The 26,790-nt window shown below is 37.5% G+C and overlaps 2 protein-coding genes across 10 annotated transcripts in view; one reads left to right on the top strand and one right to left on the bottom strand.

Moving 5' to 3' along the window:
- The window catches only part of TEX14 (testis expressed 14, intercellular bridge forming factor), a 168,860-nt gene that overhangs the window by 111,153 nt on the left and 30,917 nt on the right, over positions 1-26,790 (bottom strand). The window lies entirely within an intron of this gene.
- RAD51C (RAD51 paralog C) overlaps positions 2,886-26,790 on the top strand; it is a 29,947-nt gene continuing 6,042 nt past the window's right edge. Inside the window, exons 1-7 of one of the 2 annotated variants that reach the window (XM_059047758.2) lie at positions 2,886-3,064; positions 4,922-5,180; positions 5,769-5,935; positions 7,627-7,760; positions 13,624-13,755; positions 20,748-20,814; positions 21,530-21,590. In XM_059047758.2, coding sequence (XP_058903741.1) covers positions 2,947-3,064; positions 4,922-5,180; positions 5,769-5,935; positions 7,627-7,760; positions 13,624-13,755; positions 20,748-20,814; positions 21,530-21,590 — 938 coding nt within the window. In that variant the 5' untranslated portion in view covers positions 2,886-2,946. The remainder of the gene's footprint in view (positions 3,065-4,921; positions 5,181-5,768; positions 5,936-7,626; positions 7,761-13,623; positions 13,756-20,747; positions 20,815-21,529; positions 21,591-26,790) is intronic. The other variant, XR_010838190.1, reaches the window with a different exon arrangement.

Here is a 26,790-nt window from a genome sequence, read left to right as displayed (position 1 = left end):
AAGGCCTTGTGAAATTGACATTGCTGTTCCAAATACATGTTTGAGGCCTTAAGCTTTATCACAACCATCTCTAAAGCTAAACCTTGATTCAGAGTTTTTTTCTTAGTCCAAACAGCACTCATTTATCTTTCCTAGTCTCAAATTCACTTGAACACGCAAGGTCACCAGTTTTAAAAGTTCTATGTTCTTATGCTAAAAGAAAAGAAACTTCTCAGCTACAACAGAAATATTCACATTATTCCTCTCCCACAGCTCTAGAAAATAGCCCACTCAGCATGAAAATGTGTCCTTATTTGAATACTTAATTATAGATATTGACAGCATATCGGTAGCTCATGCCTACCCTTAGTATTGTATCTAGATAACAACACAAGTCAGAAAGGCAACACAACTCAATAATAATCCTGACTGATTAAGGCTCCATGAGGGCATAGATTCTTTTGTTAGTCCTGTCACCCTGCACAAAACTAGTGGTTAAATATTTAATGTTGCTTAAGTGATCCAATCTTCAGTGTGCTAGTTTTAAATTGGGACCTGGGTAAACTGTTCACAGGATTACTATAAGGATCAAGTCAAATAAAATATGTAAAAGCACTTTTCTTTGGCACTTTACAACCGTAGGCATTGTTTTTCTTTTAAAGGCTCATAGCATTGGCACTCTGCTGAGCTAGGTGTTCAATAAGGCTTTATTCGACTGAATATACATATTATAATATTTTTAAGTGGAGGAAAAACTTAAGATTTATTACGTACCTCTTCTGTGCTAAATACTTCATATTTGTTCATTTAATCTTTCTTACAACCCCTAATGGAAGAAATATTATTATCTTCCATTTGCAGGCGAGGAAACTGAGTAACTTGCTGAAAGTTTTCACAGTTGGTTATTTCCCAAATGTGATACAAACACAAATTTGTATGATTCCAAAGCTCATGCTTGTTTCCCCATAACAGTACTTCTCAAAATCAAGTAACCCCAAATTGCAAAGGAAAATAATAACATACTCGCAGGAAATTCTGGGAGACTACTGAAATATCCAGTTTAAACTGGATCTTTCTTCAAACTATTATGTTTATCTTAAAATTTATACTTGCATTTTACTCTATAATACATTAATGTTTGTTTAATAGAAAATGTTTTAAATGGCTCATCACTTAACTCATTCAATTCTTCCCTCTCTAAAGAAATATTTGAGAAAACCTGACAGTATAAGAAGGTGCACCTTCCGTAAAAATCCCACAGCGTTATTTCCTGGCGCCTGACCTCAGAAAACTGGATCCCAGTTTGAAAGCCTGACTATAGAGCAAACTGCATTAAAGATATCTTAAGAATGATGATGAAAACAATAATTATTATAGCAACTCAAGGGTCAGGATAAGATATTAATGATGCGTAACAGTATAACTACAGATAGAGTCGACTAGTTTTAACTCCCCACTGCTAATGAAACAAAATTCTAACACGACCGATTCCACTGCGTTTCACTGAACGACCTGAAGAGCTATTCCTGAATATGTTAACACCATCTCTTCTTCACCCAGGACCCTGGTTACTTGATAAGTATAAGCATGAATTCTCCCAGTGGACAACATTTATATAATGCTCCCTGTATGTCCAGATACGTAACACACTAGGAGATAAGCAACGTACAGAGTGGCAAATAAACCACATTTTGACTAGTCCTACAAGACTTTTCCTGCCCTATCAAATGGGGGACACATACTTCTAGAATTTTCCCCCCACCCCCACTCCAAGAGCTACCTCACAATTTGGAGGTAGCTCAGGGAAGAAAAAAGGGTATTAGGTTTTAACTTTGGCTTCAAAAAAACTGCTCTGAGATTCCATGTCCTTATGTTCCTCGCGTCATGGCTGCGAGCATTGGAAATGTGTAGGATTTGCTAAAGCGGTCAGCACACTTCCTTCCTTAGAGCTTATGTACTTAAAGGGCTCTGATTTGCAATATTTAGGGAGTTCCTTTAAGCTAGGAAGAAAAGTCAAGGCTAAGAATTGTCGCCTAAAGGAACGGAATGAGTTTCTCCCTTAAATTATACTCTCCTGGGCAAGGAAAGACTTTGCAAGCCACCTTCCAAACCTCTTCTCAGTCCCCCCCCGCCAATTCTCTATTTTAGAAGTGGTCCCTTACCAACTCAGTACCAGAATAGGAGCTCTTGCGTAGCCCAACTCCTCCCTCTCAAGGACCGGCGGAGCCCATGCCCAGCCCACTACGGGGTCTATATTTGCTTACTTATCCAGCTACTTCTAGGCAGGCCGTGAAGAACTAACGGTCTCAAACCATCATGCTCCACACCCGACTCGCGGCAAGACGTGGGCGGCTGAGGGGATTCGGCGCCGAGCACGCACCGCGGCTCTTGGGGGCTAACCCACAATCCCTCGCGAGAGCGAGGGCGGGAAAGGTGAGGGGGCCTAGCAAAGGGGACATCCGGCAAGAAGCCCCAAGACCCTGGAACCGTATTACGGGGATGGGGAGTATTCTTTATACGACTGTTCCATACCCCAAACCGGTAACATGCCAGTGTCTGTGCGTATCTTAGCTCCCATTCGGGGAGATCATTCCTACTAACAACCCTGAGGCCTCCACCAAACAGGTCAGGTGGAGGTGAGGAAATGTGGTAAGACCCACTGGGTCTGGCTTTGCATTCTGCGGTCTCCATCCATCTTTTTATTGTCAGGATGTACGTTTGATGTGCAAACTTTAAATGGGATTTGGAAGAATCACGATGGAAACGGGGCAACATAATGTAAGAGTGACCACACTTCCGCACAGCCGCAGAACCGCAGAGCCCCAAAGCCCAAGGCCGCGTGCAGCCACGCCGCGGACCCCACCCTTCCGCCTAACGTCTGACGTCACGTGGCGCGGCGGGTGCGCGTGCGCGGGCTTGGCCACTTCTGCGTCTGCGCAGCTGCGAGCGTAGGTGTTCGGCTTTGAAATGCAGCGGGATTTAGTGAGTTTGCCCCTATCCCCAGCGGTGAGGGTGAAGCTGGTGTCTGCAGGTTTCCAGACTGCTGAGGAGCTCCTAGAGGTGAAACCCTCCGAGCTCAGCAAAGGTAACGGACTCCCATTACAAGCTGAGGCACTCTGGCCGCTGTCGGGGCCGCCTCCATCCCGGTTCTCGGCCAGCCGCCGCCTACCGCTGTGTTTGCGCCGTAAAACAGCTCCTTGACTCCACTTAAGTGTGGTTTGAATGGTTAGAACTGTGGTCTTGGAAACATTCACCAGTTGCTTTCTCTGCCAGTGCGTACTGAAGCCTCTGAGGATTATCTCATTTATACTCAAAAGAACGCTTTTAACGTGGATTATTACGTTCATTATATAGATGAAGGAACTGATGCGTGGGAGGCTAAGTAACTTTTCATTATGAGTGGGCTAGGAAGTTGTGGAGGCAGGATTGAAATCCAGACAGGCTGTCTAATTTTCGCTGTTACAAAATACAAGGGACAGGGGTTAAATTTAAGAAATGCACTGTTCGTGATAGGATGAGATAAATTAAGAGAGACAAAGGGAGTAGAATCCCCAGAACCTGGAGAAAGCAGTAGAAAGAAGACATCGCTTCTCTTAATGTAATTCACTGAAAAAAACCTCAAAACTCACATTCCAGAACACTGTAGATTATATGTTGGTGGGAACCACTTCCTTCTGAGGTACACAAAAATGAAGCCGTCTGTAATCACTCTCACTGTGCACATTACAGTATAGTATGTCCAGAACTGTGTTATTAAGATAGAACAGAATTTTAAGTCATTGACCTTAACGATGGAAAATAAGGTTTCAACTCTCCACTCAAGAACAAATGTTCTAGACCCAATGTTAACTATTTGTCTTAAGTCTTATGTCAAAGACTGTATCCCCCAAAGTTTGATGGGCTGATTTTCTTTCAACAGGTTGGTTTTACAAAAAAGAAATGAAAGAATCTGAATGATAATATTAGCTAACAATTATTAAGCATTTTGGATGGGCTTAGTGTTCTACCAAGGTTTTTATGTGTGTTGTTTCATTCCTATTTTGTAGAAGAAAAGTCTGAGGCATAAAGAAGTAACTTGCCCATGCATAGTAACTACATAGTAAGTGGTGCAGTCAGGAATGACAAACCTAAGTAATCAGACGAGTTAAGGCTCTTAAATTGGATGGAATTTTCATTTTCTTAGCACCATTAATGTCTTTTGTTAGCACCAAATTTATAGTTAATATCCTTACCCAATCAAGCACTGATATATCAAACTCATAAGTGATATGCTCTCCATTATTTCTTCCATAAGCAGCTTGTTTTGTAATTTCCATTTTACTTCTTAGGCCATGTTGTCAGGAATGAAATTGTGTAGTTGAGGAAGCATAAGTGTATTGTTTAAGCTATTGGTGCATCAAATAATTTTCTTATTAAATTGTTTGCAGTGATCCATGAATTTTTCATTCCAATGTTTTCATGAATAATAAATACATGCACATGCACTTCTTAAATCTGCATCTTGTTTTAGGCAGTTAAAGAGGCCATTTTCATTCTTTTCTAAAAAATAATTTGTATACCCTGTGAGAGCAAGTTTATTATGGCTTCATAAGACCAAAAGAGATAGTAAAAAGACCAAAAGGAAAAAAAAAGGACATTTTTCATTTCTACCTTCTGAGATAGATACTCTTGTAGGTGCTCAGAAATGCTTTAGAGGTTTAGGTTTCTCAATTCTGTTTCTGAGGTAATAGATAAATCTTTTAAGTGTGTGAAGACTAAGAAAACATAGATAAATGTCTTTATTAACTTGAAAAATTAAATAGTTAATCGATTGTTACATTTTTATGTTTCTCTAGGCATCGTTCTTCTTATTTAAAAATTAAAATTAATGAAGACAGCTCAATAACATATGACTTTTAAATTTCTAAAATCAGATGTTTTTGTTTCTGTTTCTTACTTTCAGAAGTTGGGATATCTAAAGAGGAAGCCTTAGAAACTCTGCAAATTATAAGAAGAGAATGTCTCACAAATAAAACAAGTTATTCTGGTACAGCTGAGTCAGGCAAGAAGTGTACAGCACTGGAACTTCTTGAGCAGGAGCATACCCAGAGTTTCATAATTACCTTCTGTTCAGCACTAGATAATATTCTTGGGGGTGGCATACCCTTAACCAAAACAACAGAAATTTGTGGTGCACCAGGTGTTGGAAAAACACAATTATGGTAAAATAAAATGTTCCCCTCTTACATTTATGTAAGTAACAAGAGTATTCTGTTGTGGGTATACAGTTAGGAGACCAAAAAGGCATGTATGTGCTCTTAATTTTGTGTGTATGTATGTGTGCATCGAACAAATCAACATTTGCCTTACTTCAGCACCCCATCTTGATAAATTGATACAATTATTTTGATATTAAAAAGTGTTTCTTTTGCAACAGTATAGTGTGGTCAGTGGGGTCAACAGGCAGTCTTCTACTTTATTATAGAATTAATTCCTGAGAATATATTTGAAAGCCAAATGTTTGAAAATACGTTTTTTTATAATAAAGGGTTCCATTCCCAGAAGCCTAAAAACCACTAAAGAGTCCTTAATTGTGGTTTTATAGGCACACCCTCCCCCTAATCCATTCATCAATTGATTCACATATGTTTGGAGCCACGGAGAGTCAGCCATCTCTGTTACTTTGCAGAGTATATTTATACCTATAAAATATTTAGTGGTAGCTAATGGGTTGTGATCTGGAGTTTGAAAAACACTGCCTTAGATGATCATGATAATGATTTGGTCATTTCAATTCCTTCTCTTGACAGTATGCAGTTGGCAGTAGATGTGCAGATACCAGAATGTTTTGGAGGAGTGGAAGGTGAAGCAGTTTTTATTGATACAGAGGGGAGTTTTATGGTTGATAGAGTGGTAGACCTTGCTAATGCCTGCATTCAGCACCTGCAGCTTATAGCAGGAACACATATGGGAGAAGGTAAGTTAGCAAGTGCTCTTTTTTCTGTATAATAAAAGTAATTTTCATTTGTATCCATCTCAAGCAAGAGACCATTTGGAACGTGAAGCTTAATGACTTGACCGTGTACTAGTATTAAACTCTCATACTTCTCTTACAAATTGAGAAGTGCCACACCTGGGCTGGCCTTTTCTTCCCCTTTTATGGCCCTCACTTTTTACTGCAGGAGCTCTGGGACAAAATCTGTATTTCAATGTATGACTTCAAATCATCATGCTCTGGCCTGCCAGGTGTTAGCTAATGTTACTGGACACCTTTCTGTAAGTATTAAATGTTGTGTCAATGCGTTCAGTGTATATTGACTTGCATGCTGGTTTTTCCAAAAACCAAGGGTAGCCTTGAAAAATCATGTCTGGAAATGTTTGGAAAATTAGGCTGATTGACCTTATGTGGCTCTGAGTAGTATGTAATTGACTTCACAACTATGTTAATTGTATTGTTAAAAGTGTTGGGAAGATTTTCTGCACTTGTTATGTGGAAATAAAGGGTTAGATTTTAAAAGTTTTTTTTAAGGTAATTTGTTTTCAAGTTCTTGTCCTTCAGTTACTCATAAAATTAAATGGTTTCTGTTTTGACTGTTTTCTTTTGCTTTATTGTATTTTATTTTTCTGATGTGCAGTCCTTATTCTTTTCTCTAGAAATGTTAAAAAACATATGCTTTTCCTAAGATGTTTGTATTCCCTTTAAATGAACATAATCAGCTGAATATTTTTATTTTCATTGTAGTACTAGGTGTCCTTTTTAACCAATGACCAGTATACCTATTGAAAGTCCTGCAAGCTATCCATGTCACAGGTGTAATTTGTAATAGTGTCTTAAGATCTTGTAAATATTGTGGATGTAGCACTGGAATATAGTTTTTAATGATTGGTGTGTGATTAAGCTGTTGTTTTTGGTTAAAAATGAACTGGTTAAATGTATATTTGTAATAGGCAATATTTTCTGAAATTTATTTCTTGGTTTTCCTTTCAGCGTTAAAACTTAAGTACGTTTTAAAATGCAATGATTTTTAACTTGTTTCTCTCTGAAATATGTCCAGAACCAATCTGGTTGTTTTGTTTGTTTTTTGTTTTTTGCCATACATAGGCCTCTCACTGTTGTGGCCTCTCCTGTTGCGGAGCACAGGCTCCAGACGCACAGGCTCAGCGGCCATGGCTCACGGGCCTAGCCGCTCTGCGGCATGTGGGATCTTCCCAGACCAGGGCACGAACCTGTGTCCCCTGCATTGGCAGGCGGACTCTCAACCACTGCGCCACCAGGGAAGCCCTAATCTGGTTATTTTTTAAAAAGCAAGTCTAAGGAGAGAATTTTATTTTATATCATTGTTTCTACTTAAATAGAAAAATTATACTATGGTATTTAAGGGAAAAATATGCTTCTTTTCAACATTTTTCCTTTTAATTTGGAGTCTTATGAAAAAAAACAAGAAAGAAATTCCATTGTGTTACTTCTATTCAGTGGAAGCCAATAACTAGAAATATGAATAGATAGGCATTAAAACTCTAGTGTGTATGTGTCTAAACAATTTCTAGGTAGTCTAGTATGTAAGGAAACAGTGGAAAAGGTGAAAATAAGAGGTCAGGAATTACGAAATGATAGTTTGTGAAATGACAGGTAAAACTATTTTAAAATTGTTTTGTTGTTTATTTCAGAGCACCCAAAAGCTTTGCAGGATTTCACTCTTGAAAATATTCTTTCCCATATTTATTATTTTCGTTGTCGTGACTACACAGAGCTACTGGCACAAGTTTATCTGCTTGCAGACTTCCTTTCAGAACACTCAAAGGTATGGCTCAATCTTTATCAGGTTGAGGAGGCTCTCTTTTATTCCTAATTAGTTGATTGTTTTTATCATGAAAGGTGTTGGGTTTTGTCAAATGCTTTTTCTGAATCAATTGAGATAATTATGTGGCTTTTTTCACCCATCATTCTATTAATCTGGTGTGTTTCATTGATTGATTTTCATATTAAACCACCTTTGCATTCCTAGGATAAATCCCGCTTGATCATGATATATAATCCTTTTAATATACTACAATATTCAGTTTCCTAGTATTTTATTGAGGATTTTTGCATCTGTAATTGGTCTGTGGTTTTCTTTGCTGGTGATGTCTTTGTCTGGCTTTGGTATCAGTGTAATATTGGCTTCATAAAATGAGTTAGGAAGTTCCCTTCTCAACTTTTCAGAATATTTTGAGAAGAATTGGTGTAAATTCTTTAAACATTTTATAGAATTCACTGGTGAAGCCATCTGGTCCTGATTTTTTCTTTGTTGAAAGGCTTTTGATTACTGATCCAATCTCTTGTTATAAATCTATTCAGATTTTCTGTGTCTTCAGTCAGTTTTGGTAGTTTGTGTCTTTCAATGAGTTTGTCCATTTCACCTAGGTTATCTAATTTTTTGGCATACAAACGTTCATTATATTCTCTTTGTTTTTTATTTCTATAAGGTTGGTAGTAATGTCCCTACTTTCATTCCTGACTGGAGTGATTTGCACCTTGTCTCTTTTTCTTAGTCACTTTAGTAAAGGCTGGTCAATTTTGTTGATCTTTTCAAAGAATCAACTTTTTTTCTTTTTCTTTAAAAATCTCTCTTTTTTCAAAAACTAATTAATTTTATTTTTGGCTGCATTGGGTCTTCATAGCCATGCATGGGCTTTCTCTAGTTGTGGTGAGCAGGGGCTACTCTTCATTGCGGTGCATTGGCTTCTCATTGCGCTGGCTTCTCTTGCTGTGGAACACAGGCTCTAGGCGCGTGGGCTTCACTAGTTGTGTAATGCAGGCTCAGTACTTGTGGCACACAGGCTTAGTTGCTCCACAGCATGTGCGATCTTCCCAGACTAGGGCTAGTGTTTATTTAAGAGTTTGATTTCCACATATTTGTGACATTTTCAAATGTCCTTTTGTTGGTTTCTAATTTTATTCCATTCTGGTCAGAGAAGATAACTTTATATGATTCCATCTTTATAAATTTGAGACTTATTTTGTGAGCTAACATCTGGTCTATGCAGGAGGACATTCCATGTACACTTGAGAAGAATGTGTAGTCTGCTGTTGAGAGGAGTGTTGTATGTATATATCTGCTAATTCTAGTTGATTTATAGTGTTGTTAAGTCTTTTCTTTCCTTGTTTATCTTTTGTCCAGTTATATCCATCATTGAATATGGGCTGTTTGAAATTGCCAATTATTACTGTAGAACTGTCATGTTTCTTTCTTTGATTTTAAAAAAAATTTATTTTTAAAAATTATTAATTAGTTTTTGGCTGCGTTGGGTCTTCTTTGCTGTATGCGGGCTTTCTCTAGTTGCAGCAAGCAGGGGCTACTCTTTTTTGAGGTGCATGGGCTTCTCATTGCAGTGGCTTCTCTTGTTGAGGAGCATGGGCTCTAGGCACACGGGCTTTAGTAGTTTTGGCTCGCGGGCTCTAGAGCGCAGGCTCAGTAGATGTGGCGCACAGGCTTAGTTACTCCAAGGCATGTGGGATCTTCCCTGACCAGGGCTCAAACCTGTGTCCCCTGCATTGGCAGGCGGATTTTTAACCATTGCGCCACCAGGGAAGTCCCTGATATGTACCACTTTTAAAGTCTTTATTGAATTTGTTTCAACATTGCTTCTGTTTTATATTTTGGTTTTTTGGCTGCAAGGCATGTGGGATCTTAGCTTCCCGACCAGGGATCGAACCTGCACCCCCTGCATTGGAAGGTGAAGTCTTAACTACTGGACTGCAAGGGAAGTCCCACGTTGGGGACTTTTTAATTTCAGCTTTTATGAGTTGAATGACAGTGCTTGTTTTTTGGTTTTTGTTTGTTTGTCTGTTTGACAATGCTTGTTTTATTCTACCCATTCAAACTCTGTACTTCATTGACTTTCTGTCATTCGGTATAATCTGCCTTTTGAGAGACCAAGGAAACTCACCAGAGCATATTCAGGAGCTTGCTCCCTAAACTTGGAGAAAAGCCGTGAGTGTGACAGTTACCACTTAACAGAACATCCAGATCTTTGTAATTCAGCCACTTTCAGTAAAATCTGTACTGTAGAGAGGAAAACAGCCTATTTCTATTCGTCCATTGTAGGTTAGGCTGTATAGCTCCTCTGGTTTGAGCAGAGAGGTCCTTGGATGCCCTAGGTATTTGGGACTCCTTGCAAATACCCTAGGACCAAAACTTGCAATTATATAGTGTTTTCCCGTGGAGTATTTTTCTTCTTCTTTTTTTTTTTTTGCTGTACGCGGGCCTTTCACTGTTGTGGCCTGTCCCGTTGCGGAGCACAGGCTCTGGATGCGCAGGCTCAGTGGCCATGGCTCACAGGCCCAGCCACTCCACAGCATGTGGAATCTTCCCAGACCGGGGCACGAACCCACATCCCCTGCATCGGCAGGTGGACTCTCAACCACTGCGCCACCAGGGAAGCTCTATTTTTCTTCTTTTGATTTGAGTTAATGATCATTCCTAGTTATTGGATTCATTTTCCAAAAGTAGAAGCATATTTCCTCAATTTTTTGTGTAGTTCACAATACAATGGATACAGACACAACACTTTTTAAAAAATTTTATTGAAGTATTGGTGATTTATAATGTCTTGTCAATTTCTGCAGTACAGCAAAGCGATGCTTCCCTCCTTCACCCCTCTCCCCCTTGGTAACCACAAGTCTGTTCTCTACAGACACAACACATTTTTAAGGTCAATCTGATTATGACATTTTTTTCCCATCACTTTATTAAAAGTCTAGACAACCAGCAAAACAAATCAAGTCCTGATCTGTAGCTGATTTGCTTGCTAATTTCCATGTAGAAAATACTCCTATCATGGCTGATTTCATGTATGATGTCATTGGACATGGAGTAGCGAAGAAACAATGCACATCATTATGTAATGTTTCCACTTAAAGGTAAAATAGATGTAAATAACCTTAAAAGCATAGATAACAGTAAAATGTAGTAGGAATGAGTTTTCAGTATTTATTATCCATAGTTTAATATATATAGTTTAATTTTGCTAATGACTGTATTTAATGATGGATTTGTAAAATTTCTAAAAATTTAGCACTTGGCTCACGAGCCTGTAGCATTTGGCCTCAGCAAACCACTGATTCTCTCTGATGTAATTTCCTACCGTTCCCCCTCACTACTTTTTTTTCTGACCCTTTAAACATGCCAAACTTGTTTGCGTCTTAGGGCCTTTTTGCCCTTTCTCATCCTTGTACGTGGGTTGTCTTTCCCTCCTAGAGGTTCTTATCCAGGACTCAGTTCTATTGAGTCCTTACGGATGCCTTCCTTACATCTAGTGTAAGTTAGCTTTCCTCTATCCTTTCACCTACTTATTCTTTGTCATTTCACCCAGTTTTAGTTGCTTTTTTGCTCCTATCATCATCAGAAATTATCTTGTTCAGAGCTTCTGAGTTGGTGAACCCGTTGGGGTGCTAGGAGAATGGCTCTTGGAGAGAACATGGAAGCTCCGTCCATGTCCCTTCCCTGTACCTTCTCTGTGCATCTCTTCCATCTGCCTGTTCCTGAGTTATATCCTTCTTTTCTTCTTTTTTTAATTGAAGTATAGTTGATTTATAGTGTTGTGTTAGTTTCTGGCATACAGCAAAGTGATTTGGTTATACATATATACACATATTCTTTTTCATATTTTTTTCAATTGTACTTTATCACAGGCTATTGAATATAGTTCCCTGTTCTATACAATGGGACCTTGTTGTTTATCTATTTTATTTTATTTTATTTTATTTTTTTCACCGTTGCGGAGCACAGGCTCCGGACACGCAGGCTCAGCAGACATGGCCCACGGGCCCAGCCGCTCCGCGGCATGTGGGATCCTCCTGGACCTGGGCACGAACCCGTGTCCCCTGCATCGGCAGGCGGACTCTCAACCACTGCGCCACCGGGGAAGGCCTATCTATTTTATATATAGTGGTTTGTACCTGCTAATCCCAAACTCCTAATTTATCCCTCCCCCATCCCCTTTCCTCTTTAGTAACCATAAGTTTGTTCTCTATGTCTGTGAGTCTGCTTCTGTTTTGTAAATAAGTTCACTTGGATCATATTTTAGATTCTACAGGTACGGGATACCATATGTATTTGTGTTTCTCTTTCTGACTTACTTCACTTAGTATGATCTCTAGGTCCATCCATGTTGCTGCACATGGCATTATTTCATTTGTCTTTATGACTGAGTAGTATTCCATTGTGTATATATGCCACAGTTTCTTTATCCCTTCATCTGTTGATGGACATTTAGGTTGCTTCCATGTCTTGGCTACTGTGAATAGTGCTGCTATGAACATTGGGCTGCATGTATCTTTTGAATTATAGTTTTCTCCAGATATATGCCCAGGAGTGGGATAGCTGGATCCTATGGCACTGAGTTATATCCTTTTATAATAAACTTGTAATTCATTGAGTAAAAAAAAAAAAGAAATTATCTTATTCATATATTTGTTTGCACATTAATTGTCCCTTACTTCACTAGAACATAAGCTCCAAGAGAACAGGGATCTTATTTCTTGTTCCCCAATGCCTGGAACAGTGACTAGCATATAGTAGGTGTCAGTAAATATTTGTTGAATGAAGGAATGAATAAAAGATATAAAAATGTCTTACTAAGACAGTGCTTCACTAAAGTTTGTTCTTTAGCTTAGTCCTTATTAGGTAGAAAAATATATATAATCTTATAGTATTTTGTTTGTTTACGTTTAGATTAGTTTCCAGATTCTGCTTGTTCTTGGGTCTTAGGTTATATATTACACTAACTTCACCATAGGAGCCATTATTTAGATCAGATTAGAAATGAAACTGTCATGAAAATGTTTATCATCTATAAGTGAACTTTCTTGATTAGAATTCAAGCCAAACCTGCCTCTTCCTGAACTCTATATTATGACAGATTCTGTAATGGTTAGTTGCCCTATAGTATGTTTTAAATTAAGAAGAAAAAGTATATCAAAAATTAAGCTTTTGGGGCTTCCCTGGTGGCGCAGTGGTTGAGAATCCGCCTGCCGATGCAGGGGACGTGGGTTCGTGCCCCGGTCCGGGAAGATCCCACATGCTGCAGAGCGGCTGGGCCCGTGAGCCATGGCCACTGAGCCTGTGCGTCCGGAGCCTGCGCTCCGCAATGGGAGAGGCCACAACAGTGAGAGGCCCGCGTACCACCAAAAAAAAAAAATTAAGCTTTTGAAAAAGGTTTTATAATTTAATTTTTAAACGCTCAAATTTAATATTTGAGTGTTTTTTTTTCACCATAAAAAGAACCTTGAAGGTAAAATTGACATTTAATTGAGAAATTGGTTTTGCTAAGATTTCAAAAGTGCTTTTCATCAGTACACCTCTGTAAAGACTGGGTGTAGTGGCAAATTGTAAGAAAATTGTAATTGCCCCTTTTTCTTCTGTTGAATTACTTTTTTAAGATGATAAATTATCAAACCAGAGTACATTTTAACTTTTCGTGACTAGTGCAGAAAGCATTGAACAGATTTATACCTGACCAAAAGGAAACCTTTCTCCAGAATGAAGCCTTTGGAGAAATAGAACCCTGGATTTTAACGTGTTTTTTTTTTTTTTTTTTTTGTGATGGACTCTGCTTTTTGGTTGCCATTGATTATTTTATTTTAAATACCAAACCTAATATCATTATCTCTTCTTTATTTAGGTTCGATTAGTGATAGTGGACGGTATTGCTTTTCCTTTTCGTCATGACCTAGATGACCTATCCCTTCGTACTCGATTACTAAATGGCCTAGCGCAGCAAATGATCAGCCTTGCAAATAACCACAGATTAGCTGTAAGTATTACTACTAAAGGGAGTTTTATTATAAAGTCAAGATTATATAAAATGTTAAAGTCTAGGGAATTCCCTGGCAGTCTAGTGGTTAGGATTTCATGCTTCCACTGTAGGGGGCACAGATTTGATCCCTGGTCAGGGAACTAAGATCCCACATGCCACACAGCACGACCAAACATAAATAAATAAATAAAAGTAAAAAAATAAAATGTTAAAGCCTAGAAATAGCAAAAATAGAATTTGCTTGACTAAAAACAAATAATATAGATATACAGTTCTGAATGTAGTTTTGTTTTGTTTTGGTTTCTATAAAAAATGTTAAATCCAGTCATAAGTGTTGTATATCAGTTTTCCTGGCAAATAAAAAGCATAATCAAGATGCCATATTATAAAAATGGACTTTGATAAAGAAATGCCATCTTTGATAATTGCATCGTTTTCTTTGTAACATACTTGATGTTTTTCAGGTAAGCTCTTCCAACATCCCCATTTTTCTTTTACTCTTGAGTCTTCGATTATTACATAGTGTATAATCACAGACTCAGATGGATAGAAAAATTATATAGTGTATACAACCTAGATGTTTAGAGGTGGAGCTAACGCTTCTAGATTTGTAGTGTGAGGAGAGACGTAAAGGTAAGTTCAGAAGTAAAGAGATAAAAGGAGTGAGGTAGGGGATTCCCTGGTGGTCCAGTGGTTAGGACTCTGCACTTCCACTGCAGTGGGTGCGAATTTGATCCCTGGTCGGGGAACTGAGATCCTGTCTGCTGTGTGTTGTGGTAAAAACAAAAACAAACAAACAAAAGGAGTGAGGTAAAAACTTTTTTTTATTGCCTGTTTTCACTTCCCTCTTTGCAATCTCATCCTACCACTGACACAAATATACACACTTGTCTGGGAGGGAGATGGGAGAAGATCAAACTGCTTACCTTGATTTTCTTGTCTTTACCACCAATTAGAGTCCTTTGCACAAGGATGTAATACATCATTTGTAAATAACTCCTCAATAAAATCATTTCAAAACATACATTTTTTCTTTTGAGTTTTTAGATTTTTTTTTGCCATATGCTGAAAACGTAGTGTCCTGGCTTTGAATTATTTCTTGGCATTAATTTGTAATTTAGCATTCTGTTAATATCAGTGAAGAGTCCCCAGTAGGGGGCACTCAAGGCTAATGGGTTGCATAGTTCCTTAGGTTTTTGTTTTTTAACAGAAATAGCTTCATCTTTTCTGATTAAAAAAGTAATCTAGGGAGTTCCCTGGTGGTCTAGTGGTTAGGATTCCAGGCTTTCACTGCCATGGCCTGGGTTCTGTCCCTGATTTGGGAACTGATATCCTGAAAGCTGTGCTGCATGGCTCAGCCAAAAAAAAAAAAAGTAATCTAAATAACAACATGGAATACTGTGCAGTGTTTAAGAAGAGTAATGTAGGGCTTCCCTGGTTGCGCAGTGGTTGGGGGTCCGTCTGCCGATGCAGAGGGCGTGGCTTCGTGCCCGGGTCTGGGAGGATCCCACGTGCCGCGGAGCGGCTGGGCCCATGAGCTATGGCCGCTGAGCCTGCGCGTCCGGAGCCTGTGCTCCGCAACGGGAGGGGCCACAGCAGTGAGAGGCCCGCCAACCACAAAAAAAAAAAATAATAATAAGAGTAATGTAAATATATGTGCAGTAACATGGAAGAAGATATATCCAGATATATGAGTAAGTGAAAAAATTTAAGTTACATAATATATTTAGTGTGATCCCAATTTTTGAAGAAAACAGAAGTTATATATGTGCATTTATTTATACATATGAAGAAAAAGATCTGAAAGGACCAAAACATTTACAGTAGCTACTTCTAGAGGTAGGACTTTGTGGGTTGAGTGCATACTTTCTCCTCTTAGTTTATAAATTCTTCTTTGCTTGATTTTTAATTTCCCAGTTAGCATCTGTAGAAGCATGTATGACCTTTGCTAATAAGTACATTTTACAATTTTAAGTTATGTTTGCTTGCTGTAAAAAAAGTTTTAAGCAATCGAAAGTGTAGAAAGTAAGCAATTATATTGTTTATTACCCAGAGATGATTATTGCTGAGTTTGTTGTATATATTTTCCAAATTTATTCTGTGCAAACATAAACATTTTTTAAGTGAAGTCATATTCAAATCAATCAGGCAAAGCTGTTTTTTGTTTCTCACTTAATATACTATGAACCTCTTTCCATACATACTACTTTATAAATGTACCTTACCTTAACATCTATATAGTATTTTACTGTATGGTTGTGGCATAGTTTTTTAACCACCTCTCTTCTCTATTGATTTCTTTAAAGTTGGCTCCAGTGTTTCACTATGTAAAACACTGGAATCAACAACTTTATATATGCTTCTTTGTCCATGTGTCCAGTTATTTCTGAAAGTATTAAGCCAGTGAGATATCTCTATTTTTAAACCTTTTGTAATATATTATCAAATTGCCCTCAGAAAGCGTATTCCAAAGTATATTCTCTACAACAATGAATGGGAATCCTTTCTCTCACTTTTTTTTTTTTTCCAGTGGGGAAAAGATAAAATTTTATTTGTTGATTTGAATAGTATAAAGAACTCCCATATAACCTTTCCCAAGGTTTGTGTTTTCATTCTTATTCTCTCTCCCTACTCTCTTTCTATACATACACAAACACACCCACAGAGTTTTGTTTGGTTTTTTTTTTTTTTTTTTGCGGTATGCGGGCCTCTCACCGTTGTGGCCTCTCCCGTTGCGGAGCACAGGCTCCGGACGCGCAGGCTCAGCGGCCATGGCTCACGGGCCCAGCCGCTCCGCGGCATGTGGGATCTTCCCGGACTGGGGCACGAACCCGTGTCTCCTGCATCGGCAGGCGGATTCTCAACCACTGCGCCACCAGGGAAGCCCCCACAGAGTTTATGTATATATTTTTCTGAACACTTTGAAAAGAGTTGCATATATCATATCCTTTTATCTGATAATATTCAGTGTGTATTTCCTAAGAACAAGAATATTCTCATATGTGTCCACAGTATAGTTATCAAATGTAGGGAATTTAATATTGATACAGCACTTTAATATGTAATCCATATTCCTGTTCTGTCAATTATCCCAATGATGTCCTTCACAGCAAATTTTTCCCATTCTTTTTGCCAACTGGAATCACATATTACCTTTAGATGTTGTAACTCTTTAGCTGCCTTTCTTTCTTTTCTTTTTTCTTTCTTTTTTTTTTTTTTTGTGGTACGCGGGCCTCTCACTGTTGTGGCCTCTCCTGTTGCGGAGCACAGGCTCCGGACGTGCAGGCTCAGCAGCCATGGCTCACGGACCCAGTCGCTCCGCGGCATGTGGGATCTTCCCGGACCGGGGCACGAACCTGTGTTCCCTGCATTGGCAGGTGGATTCTCAACCACTGTGCCACCAGGGAAGCCCACGTTGCCTTTCTTTGTTTTTGTGACATTGCTGTATTTTGAAGAATAGAAGCCAGTGATTTTAGAGATTATCTCTTAATTTTGGGTTTCTGTAGGGACTTCCCTGGCTGTCCAGTGGTTAAGACTCCATGCTCCCAATGCAGGGGCACGGGTTCAATCCCTGGTCGGGGAACTAAGATCCCACATGCCACATGGTGTGGCAAAAAAAAAAAGTTACTATTTTGGGTTTCTGTGATGTTTCCTCTTGATTAGATTCCAATTATACTTTTTTTCTAAAGTAGAAGATAGACTTTTTTTTAGATATTTTGATTTACAATATTATATTAGTTTCATGTGTATAACATACATGAGAATTCTTGTTTTCCCACTTCTTTACCAACTGTGAGTCTTTTAAGTCTTTGCAGACTGATATGGAGAGAGTCCTTTTAGAGGTGCATTTATTTGATTATTATAAAAAAATATTTAACAGCTCTATTGGATATAATTAACATAGCATAAAATTAACCCTTTTAAAGCATAGTTCAGTGCTTTTTAGTATATTTGCAGAGTTGTGCAACCATCACAGCTATCTAATTTTAGAACATTTCCATCACCCCAAAAAGAACTTCCTTACCCATTAACCATCATTCCCCATTGCACCCTCCCTTCAGCTACTAACAACCACTAATCTGCTTTCTGTCTCTATGGATTTGTCTTTTTGGATATTTTATATAAATAGAATCATACAATATGTGGTCTTTTATGTCTGGCTTCTTTCACTTAGCATCGTGTGTTCAAGATTCATCTATGTTGTGGCATGTATCCATATCCTTTTTATGTCTGAATAATTTTGCATTTTATTGATAGACCACATTTTGTTTATTCATCCATTGAAGGACATTTGGGCAGCAGAAGTATTTTTAAAGCAGTGAAGATTATAATTTTAAAGTGATTATTACTTCACTATTTTTTTAAAATTTATTTATTTATTTATTTTTGGCTGCGTCTTCGTTGCTGTGCGCGGACTTTCTCTAGTTGCGTTGCTGTACGTGGGCTTCTCATTGCGGTGGCTTTTCCCGTTGTGGAGCACCGGCTCTAGGCGTGCGGGCTCAGTAGTTGTGGCGCACGGGCATAGGTGCTCCGTGGCATGTGGGATCTTCCCAGACCAGGGCTCAAACCTGTGTCCCCTGCATTGGCATGCAGATTCTTAACCACTGTGCCTCCAGGGAAGTCCTCACCTCACTATTTTAAGACCCATTCTTTTTTATTTTTTTTGGCCATGCTGAGCAGCTTGTGGGATCTCAATTCCCCAACCAGGGATTGAACCCCGGGCCATGGCAGTGAAAGCCCATAATCCTATCCACTGGTCCACTAGGGAACTCCCAAGACTCATTCTTTAGGAGCTTGGAGTAATCACACAGTAATTTTCATTTATGTCATGGTAAACCCAATATTTTTGCAGAACTACTATTAATTATAAGTATATGCAAACAATGCAAATTCTGATTTTGGGATGTTGAACAACTGGTAAGCCAGTATGTCTATTTACAATTTCCTCAAGATGTGTAATGGATAATGTGTAAGATGTGTAATATTCTCTAAACCAATGCTGTCTGGTAGAACTTTCTGCAAAGAAGAAAATGCTCAGGACTTCCCTGGTGGCACAGCGGTTTAGAATCCACCTGCCCATGCAGGGGACACTAGTTTGATCCCTGGCCTGAGAAGATCCCACATGTCACAGAGCAACTAAGCCTGTGCGCCACAACTACTGAGCCTATGTTCTAGAGCCCACGAGCCACAACTACTGAGCCCACATGCCGCAACTACTGAAGCCTGCGCACCTAGAGCCTGTGCTCTGCAACAAGAGAAGCCACCGCAATGAGAGAAGCCTGCCTACCGCAATGAGGAGTAGCCCCCGCTTGCCACAACTAGAGAAAGCCTGAGCACAGCAACAAAGACCCAACGAAGCCAAAAAAAAAAAAAAAAAAAAGATGAAAATGCTCAGTCTGATATAGTAGTTCCATGAGTGTTGAGCACTTGAAATGTGGCTAATGCTGCAGAGGAAGTGAATTTCTAGTTTTAATTAATTTAGTTTTAAAAAGCTGTATGTGGCTCATGGCTGCAGGATTGAATAGTGCACCTTTAACCAAAAAGTGTTGGTGTAAGTAAATATCCCAGTTGCTAAAGATTAAACACTTGATAGTGTGTAAAGAGTATTATTCAACATGTTGTAGATGCCAGTAAGACACATATTTTAGTGAATTACCAATTTAAATTCCTGCTTAGCTTGTTCTAAGATACCTGGAATAAGGTAACACATGGGAAAACCACTATGGCACTTAAGGAGAGAGGAACTAGGAGGAAGTGCTGTCATCCAGTTTGCGCCTGACTGAGATCTAGATGGATCACAGATTTCTCCTTCGTAGATAAACAAAAACTTTAGGGTGTTGACCACTGTGGTGGGAACATCCAAACAGCCTTTTCTTTTCAGTTTTCTTAAGAAATAGATGACTTTTTTAGAGTAGGTATCTTTTCTCATTTCTTTTCTTAGAAGTTCTTTATCAGTTTCAGCTTGGAGTAGTATCTGTCTTATTTCTGGAGGGAAGATCTGTATTGGAACAATATTTGAAATAACCATTTCTGGAGAATTTTGGATGAGAAGGTGCCAGATACTCTGACTTTAACTGTATTAAGTTAGCCTTAAACACTTTCTTTTTCTCTACTCTAAAATTACTATCTTTCGGGACTTCCCTGGTGGTCCAGTGGTTAAGACTCCGTGCTTCCACTGCAGGGGGCACAGATTCGATCCCTGGTTGAGGAACTAAGATCCCGTATGCCATGCGGTGCAGCCAAAGAATAAGTAAATAAAATAAAATTACTATCTTTCTAAACATGGAATATTTTCTGTAGGCCACTATTTAATCCAAAAGAATTAGCAATATTTTTAGCCTTGAGGGCATCTGTGAGTAAGGCAATACCTTTATCTCTATTACCAGCAGACTAGCGTAGTCATAATTTTGGGGTCAGTTGATCTGTTACTGGGTTGTTTTTTCCCAGTTCTTCTACTTATACTGTACTCTCTTTATGATTTTAGATCTCTTCTCATAATTCTTTGCCTCAGTTTTTTTTTTTTTTCTGTAAAATCATAAATGGTAATACTGTCTCTCCCCTAAAAGTATAAACATTGGGTTATTTATTAAGGATTTTATATTCCTTTGAATAAATATATTCTAGAGAGGCAACCGTGGTAAAGAACACAGACTCCCATGTTTCCTGTGCTCCTAGTTATGAAGTTTTTACACATGGTCTCTTTAGACCTTTATGTATTATCTACTATATTTATTTTCCTCCATTATCACAATAGGAACTTCTTTGTTCTAGTCTGTTAAAAAATGTTTTATATTCAGTAGAATCATGTATTCAGATAATTTTACTCATTTTTATGGGTGATATCTAAAAAATATATCAGAAAAGTTTTCATTACCTACATATATCTTTTTTTAAATTAGATTATATTCAGGATACTAAAATCACGTGACTATTTACTTGATAAATTTGGGAGGAGACTCACTTAATTTTCTCACATTTTGCTTTTGTAGGTAATTTTAACCAATCAGATGACAACAAAGATTGATAAAAATCAGGCCTTGCTGGTTCCTGCACTGGGTAGGCAATTAATCAAATGAACATTTTTAGTTTAATACTTTTTTTCTACCTCTTTCATTTGATGCTTGTTGAGTACTGTAAGCTCCATGAAAGTAGAGAAGACTGTCTTATTCACTGATAAATCTTAGCGTGGAACACAGTGCCTTTAGATACTGACTCATCCTTTCAGTTGTTTAACATTTATTGAGCATCTACTCTGGCAACTCTTGTGTCAGGTACTTAGCATATAAATATTCGTAAAATGACTCCCTCAGAAAGCGCAGTCTTAGGCAGGAAGAGTGGTGAATCCATTTAAATACAAATCAAACTGTAATGAATAAGCTTATGACTCTTTCTAACCTTACTCATGGCTTTGTTAGAACACAGTGCTTCAAGGTTTATGTATACTAAAATCTTTAAGAATATTCTGTCAGAGCTTTTGCTTTTCTTCTGGTGGTCTGAAATATGTTAGTAAGCCTGATGATAAGGAAGATTGACAAACATGTTGACTCAAACTATAAAGTTTCTAAAAGCAAATAGGATAGTGATAATGACCTGCAGTATTTCTACAGATAGGTGAAAAATCTATTAATCTCAGGATGTTACCCATGTACCAGGTTTTCTGAAACCAAATATACTTCCGTTATGTTAAATTAAGTAAAGTAAAACTGTATTTGGTCAGAGGCATTCTGAGAGACTTATAACTTAGTCAGTTACCATGTTCTTTTTCCCTCAGGGGAAAGTTGGGGGCACGCTGCTACAATACGGCTAATCTTTCATTGGGACCAGAAGCAAAGGTCAGTATAGAAATAAATTAATAATTCTGAATTTTGGGTTAATTACACTGAACATTTATCAGTTTCTTAGAGCTAGTCCAGTGGATGAGATCTACAGTGCCCCATGAACTAAAGGTTTTGTTGCCTTCATTACCTAGAGCAAACATAGAAACATGTTGTTACACTGCACATTTAACTACCTAGGAAATTCTTTGGAATATTTACATGATGGGGTGCTCCTGAAATGAGTAGGTGGCCAAAGAATGCTACCTTCTAAAGCTCTTTGAAATCAAGTACCATTTATTAACCATGCAGAGGGAGGTAGGTACTCTGTGTTCCTGGAAGGGACTGAGAGAAGAGTAAAATCAGGACAAAGGGAAAACTTTTGAGGTTAGCTTTAGGACTAATTTATGTGGAAAATAAGATGGTTTTTCTTAGTTTATTAATATATTTCCTGTATGAAATTGTGTCTGTTTTTGTTTTCTTTTATATTTTCCTGTCCTACTTTTATTATCCAGTTACTTACTTGCCTTTCACAAGTATTGTTCTTTAAAATAAAACTGTGGCAGCATGAAACATTGTTTTTAAAGCTGCTGAGCAAGTGAACAAACCACCTTTCATTTTTTAAAAATAAGCAATTGAAAGCCGTGGAGTCTTTTATTCTATATTTCTAGAAATGTCAGATTTATACCAACATCTCTGCTTTGAAGTTAATTGGTATAACCTAGAGAACTTGCTTTGGAAATACTCCAATAAAATGGGGAAATTGAGACAGCACGTGGGCAAAAATGGAAAAAAGGATTGCTTAAACACATATTGGGTCTGGTCAGAGATACTATCTATTTCTTTTTCTGCATTTCTTCATTCTTGTACAAAGTGAAAAAAATCAAGTCTGACCAAATTAGGTTTTACTGACCCTGAGCTCATAGCTGACCCTATTATATTTGTATACATCTTTTATAACTAGTTCATACAGTTTGTGTCTCTTTTAAAGCTGGCATTTCCAAAGACCTCAGGTAACTTTTTTTCCCCATAATACATAGTGCTTTACATTCAACTCCCATCCTCCCAATTCTGTAAATAAGTCATTGTGTACTGGATTCACAAAAGCAATTCTTTTCTCAGCAACAAACCCTATTGTAAAGATTTGGCAGCATTTCTCCAGATGAGAGTCTTTTGAACATATCGCTTATATTTTCCCAGATTTAGGTTTCTGTAAAGCACATCCCACTATTAAATATTATTAGAAGTTCCCCTTGAGATAGTATACAATAGTAGTCTTCCACTATTATTCTAGTATTACATACTTACTAATAGAATACATCTAAGAAGTGAGAAAAATAATAGGAGTAGAGAAAGATGTTTCATCTTTTTATGCATTCGTCAGAAGGAGAAGTTTGCTGCCTTTGTCAAATTCTAGAAGTTAGCATTGGTTAGGCACCCATGAGATCAGAAAATCATGCTTACTTTCTTAAGAGTTAACCATTTTATGACTTCAGCTTCTTACTAATCCTTCCCAAGAAATTAGAGAGTGGCGTAGAACAGTGACATTGAATAGACAGATTTAGGGGAAATGTGCTGTTACATGAATTTTTACCTGTATCCCATACTATTATTTTAATAAGTGCTTGCTTGTGCTAGGTATTTAACTGGGTACCTTATATACAACATTTCATATAATCCCTTCAATAACTCTTTTTTAAAAATTTAAATATAGTTGATGTACACAATTATGGAAGTTACAGGTGTACAGTATAGTGATTCACAGTTTTCAAAAGTTATGCTCCATTTATAGTTATTATAAAATATTGGCTATATTTGCTGTGTTGTACAGTGTATCCTTGTAGCTTATTTTATACATAGTAGTTTGTACCTCTTAATCCCCTACTCCTGTATTGCCCTCTCCCTCTCCCCACTGGTAACCACTAATTTATTCTCTATATCTGTGAGTCCTTCAATAACTCTTTGAAAACACTGTACCGATTATCATTAACAGTGAGAAGATCAAGGCCCAGAAAGATTAAAAAGTAGTAAATAATAGCTACCATTTTTTGAATATTTATTAACTGTTCTTTATTATGCTAAGTGCTCTGTGTGTATATATATATATAATTTCATTTTATTTTCCAAATAACTCTATGAAATAGGTAGTAGCATCCACATTTTTTAGCTGACTTTATAATAGAGTCCATTCTTTTTCTCCTATAATTGCTGTTTCTAGAATGTAATTATATTATTGCATTGATTGCCAGCGAATCTGAAGGTATAGCTCTTATCCTCCTTTTTAGGTAAAAACCTGTTTCTCCAAACTGCTTTTTTTCCTAGGCGTAGATATATGATAAGTAATGTTCATACTTTATAGAATCAGAGTAAGTTGACCTCATTTAATAAAATCAACATAGTTTTGTTCTTCATTGTTGGAAATCTGATATCTTTAAGTTATTAAAGTTGCATGAAATCTTGTATGTGTTTTAAAATTTAGTTTATCTTGAAAGGATGGAAATAGAAATTCATGCTGGGGGAAAATAGTTATAAAAATGAACACTAATAGTTTGAGCAGAAAACTAAAGACCTTGACTAGCCAAATTTATATTGAGAATTGAATTTAAGTGTTCCGCCTCATGCCCCAGTCCCCATCTTCACTAGAAACACCTGATTTTTACCCTCTGATTAATAATGGAATAACATTCCAATAGTTATTAAGAGAAATACTTTTGTCTCTGTCCGGTACGTTGTGTGGGTTTTCCTCCAGTTTGCATATTCATGATAATATGAGGCCAAGATTGTTCAGAATTATACCACTGTTTGCCAAGGAGATCTGGTGGTAGAGTGGAGTAATACATCAACGCCCCCGCACGGCGTTTCATATGTGTCTCAGTTTTAAAGCACAAATTGTGCTTCTGTCTTGTTTCTTCCTGACCTAAACTATGTAGTTCAGCCATATGTTAAGCTTCATCTCAGCTGGGGCCATGAGACAAGTGATTCTTTGTTTAGTTTGTTGTTTAAAAAGATTTCTTGAGATGCAGACGTGAAATATAAATTTTATTTTTACCAAGAAATTTGAGGAAGATTTTCAGCCTGAACACTTAATACCCATTTGATGTTAGGATTATTAATAAACATATAAATGCTTCTTAGAATCTTATTTGCTTTTTAATAATTTTCTCAGAAAAGTTGGATATACTGGGTACCTTTTTGGACATATGGTGATATGAGGTGATTTAGGTACTAATTTTTCAGAAGGTTAGCTAATTTTTATTTTATTGGATCAAAAAGAGTGTGATTTTTTTAATAAAATAGATTTAAATACACCATGCCTCTATTCTGTTTTATTTTGCATTAAAGATAGACCATCAGCCCTAAAGCATTGTAAAAGTTGATTTCACTCCCGAACACAATTATTCTTATATTACATATTACTTAACAGTTATTTTATTTATGCAGACAGTTGCTATTACAAAGATATGACATTTTGGATTCTTCTATTCTCATCCTGAAAGAACAAACCTAAAAGCTAATGGATGATGGTCTCTGATTGCTTCTCTTTTGAATTATGCCTGAGTAGGGGCCAATTTCAAAATTAAGAGAGTACCATCATAAACCAAGATGTCTTTTTGAATTATTTTTGAAAACAAATCAGCATCTTACATTTAAAGAAATGATCCGTTTAGCTCTGAGAGGCTATGATTTTTCTCTAAGTTAGAATCCTCATTTTGTACAGTTATATCAGTTTTTTAAATTGTGGTAAAGTATGGAATTCCCTGGCATCCAGTGGTTAGGACTCTGCACTTCCACTGTAGGGGGGCACAGGTTCGATCCCTGGTCAGGGAACTAAGATCCTGCATTCTGCGTGCTGAGGCCAAAAAAAAAAAAAAATTGTGGGAAAGTATATATAACATAAAATTTACCATTTTAACCATTTAAGTGTACGATTCTGTGGCATGAAGTACATTCATATTATTTTACAGTCATCACCACCATCCATCTCCAGACCTTTTTCATCTTCCCAAACTGAAACTCTATGCTTATTAAATACTAATTCCACATCCTCCCCTCCTACCAACCCCTGGGAACCACCATTCTACCTTCTGTCTCTATGAATTTGACTGCGCTAGGCACCTCATATAAGCAGAAGCATACAATATTGGTCCTTTTGTGATTGGCTTTATTTGACTTAGCATAAAGTCTTCAAGGTTCATTGTAGTATATGTCAGAATTCCTTTCCTTTTTAAGACTGAGCAATATTCCATGGTATGTATATACCACCTTTTGTTTATCCATTCATCTGTCAGACACTTGGGTTGCTTCTACCTTTTAGCTATTGTGAATAAATTGTATCAGTTTTAAAGTAATTTTTAAAAGGCACTTTAAAAGTTTTTGCTTAGGGAGTTCCCTGGCGGTCCAGTGATTAAGACCCCATGCTTCCACTGCAGGGGGTGCAGGTTTGATCCCTGGTCAGGGGAACTAGTATCCCACATGCCACATAGTGCGGCCAAAAAAAAAGATTTTTTTTTTTATACAGTTGACCAGTGAACAACAAGGGTTTGAATTGCATGGGTCTACTTATAGGCAGATTTTTTTCAATGAATGTGGTATCTGTATTTTCATTTTACAGATCTTTAAGTGTGGGGAAAAGTTTTTTTGTGTTCAATTAGAGATAAGAGTATGTGGAGTTAAAAGAACTAGGGTTTGAGTCCTGATTCTATCTAAACTGTTTCAGCTTCCTGCCCTTGGGTGACTCATTTATCAATTCCTTTGTATTTGAAGCAGAGTATTTGGATTTTGGACTGCGTGGGGGTTGGTGCCCCTAACCCCTGCATTGTTCAAGGCTCAACTGTATTTGTTACTGTTACTGTTACAGTATTTGAGCATAGTTAATAAGAGTTTAGAATTTTATTTCTCAACTACTTTCAGCTTTCAGTTTTATATTATTTACTTTTTAGAGTACACAATGAAATCATACCTAAACAGACCTTGTCCTGTTTTGACAGCGATTTTTCTGAACATAAGCATTTTGAAAGAATGTGTTTTCCTAGGTTATTTGTATTAGTATAATATGAGTATGTGTTCCTCATTTAAATACCAAGAAATTGTCTTAAGACTTCCATTATAACACGTAAAAAAATACACAATTACGGTAGAAAGTTTGAAAGATGTAGATAACCAAACAGAAAAACAACTTTTACCTTGCAACAACAACTTAACTTTTTTTTTTTTTTTT

Source organism: Kogia breviceps, chromosome 19 (genome assembly GCF_026419965.1).
Source record: "Kogia breviceps isolate mKogBre1 chromosome 19, mKogBre1 haplotype 1, whole genome shotgun sequence".
Classification (NCBI taxonomy): domain Eukaryota; kingdom Metazoa; phylum Chordata; class Mammalia; order Artiodactyla; family Physeteridae; genus Kogia; species Kogia breviceps.
Note: the sequence above shows the minus strand (reverse complement) of the source record. Positions and strands in the feature narration are given on the sequence as shown.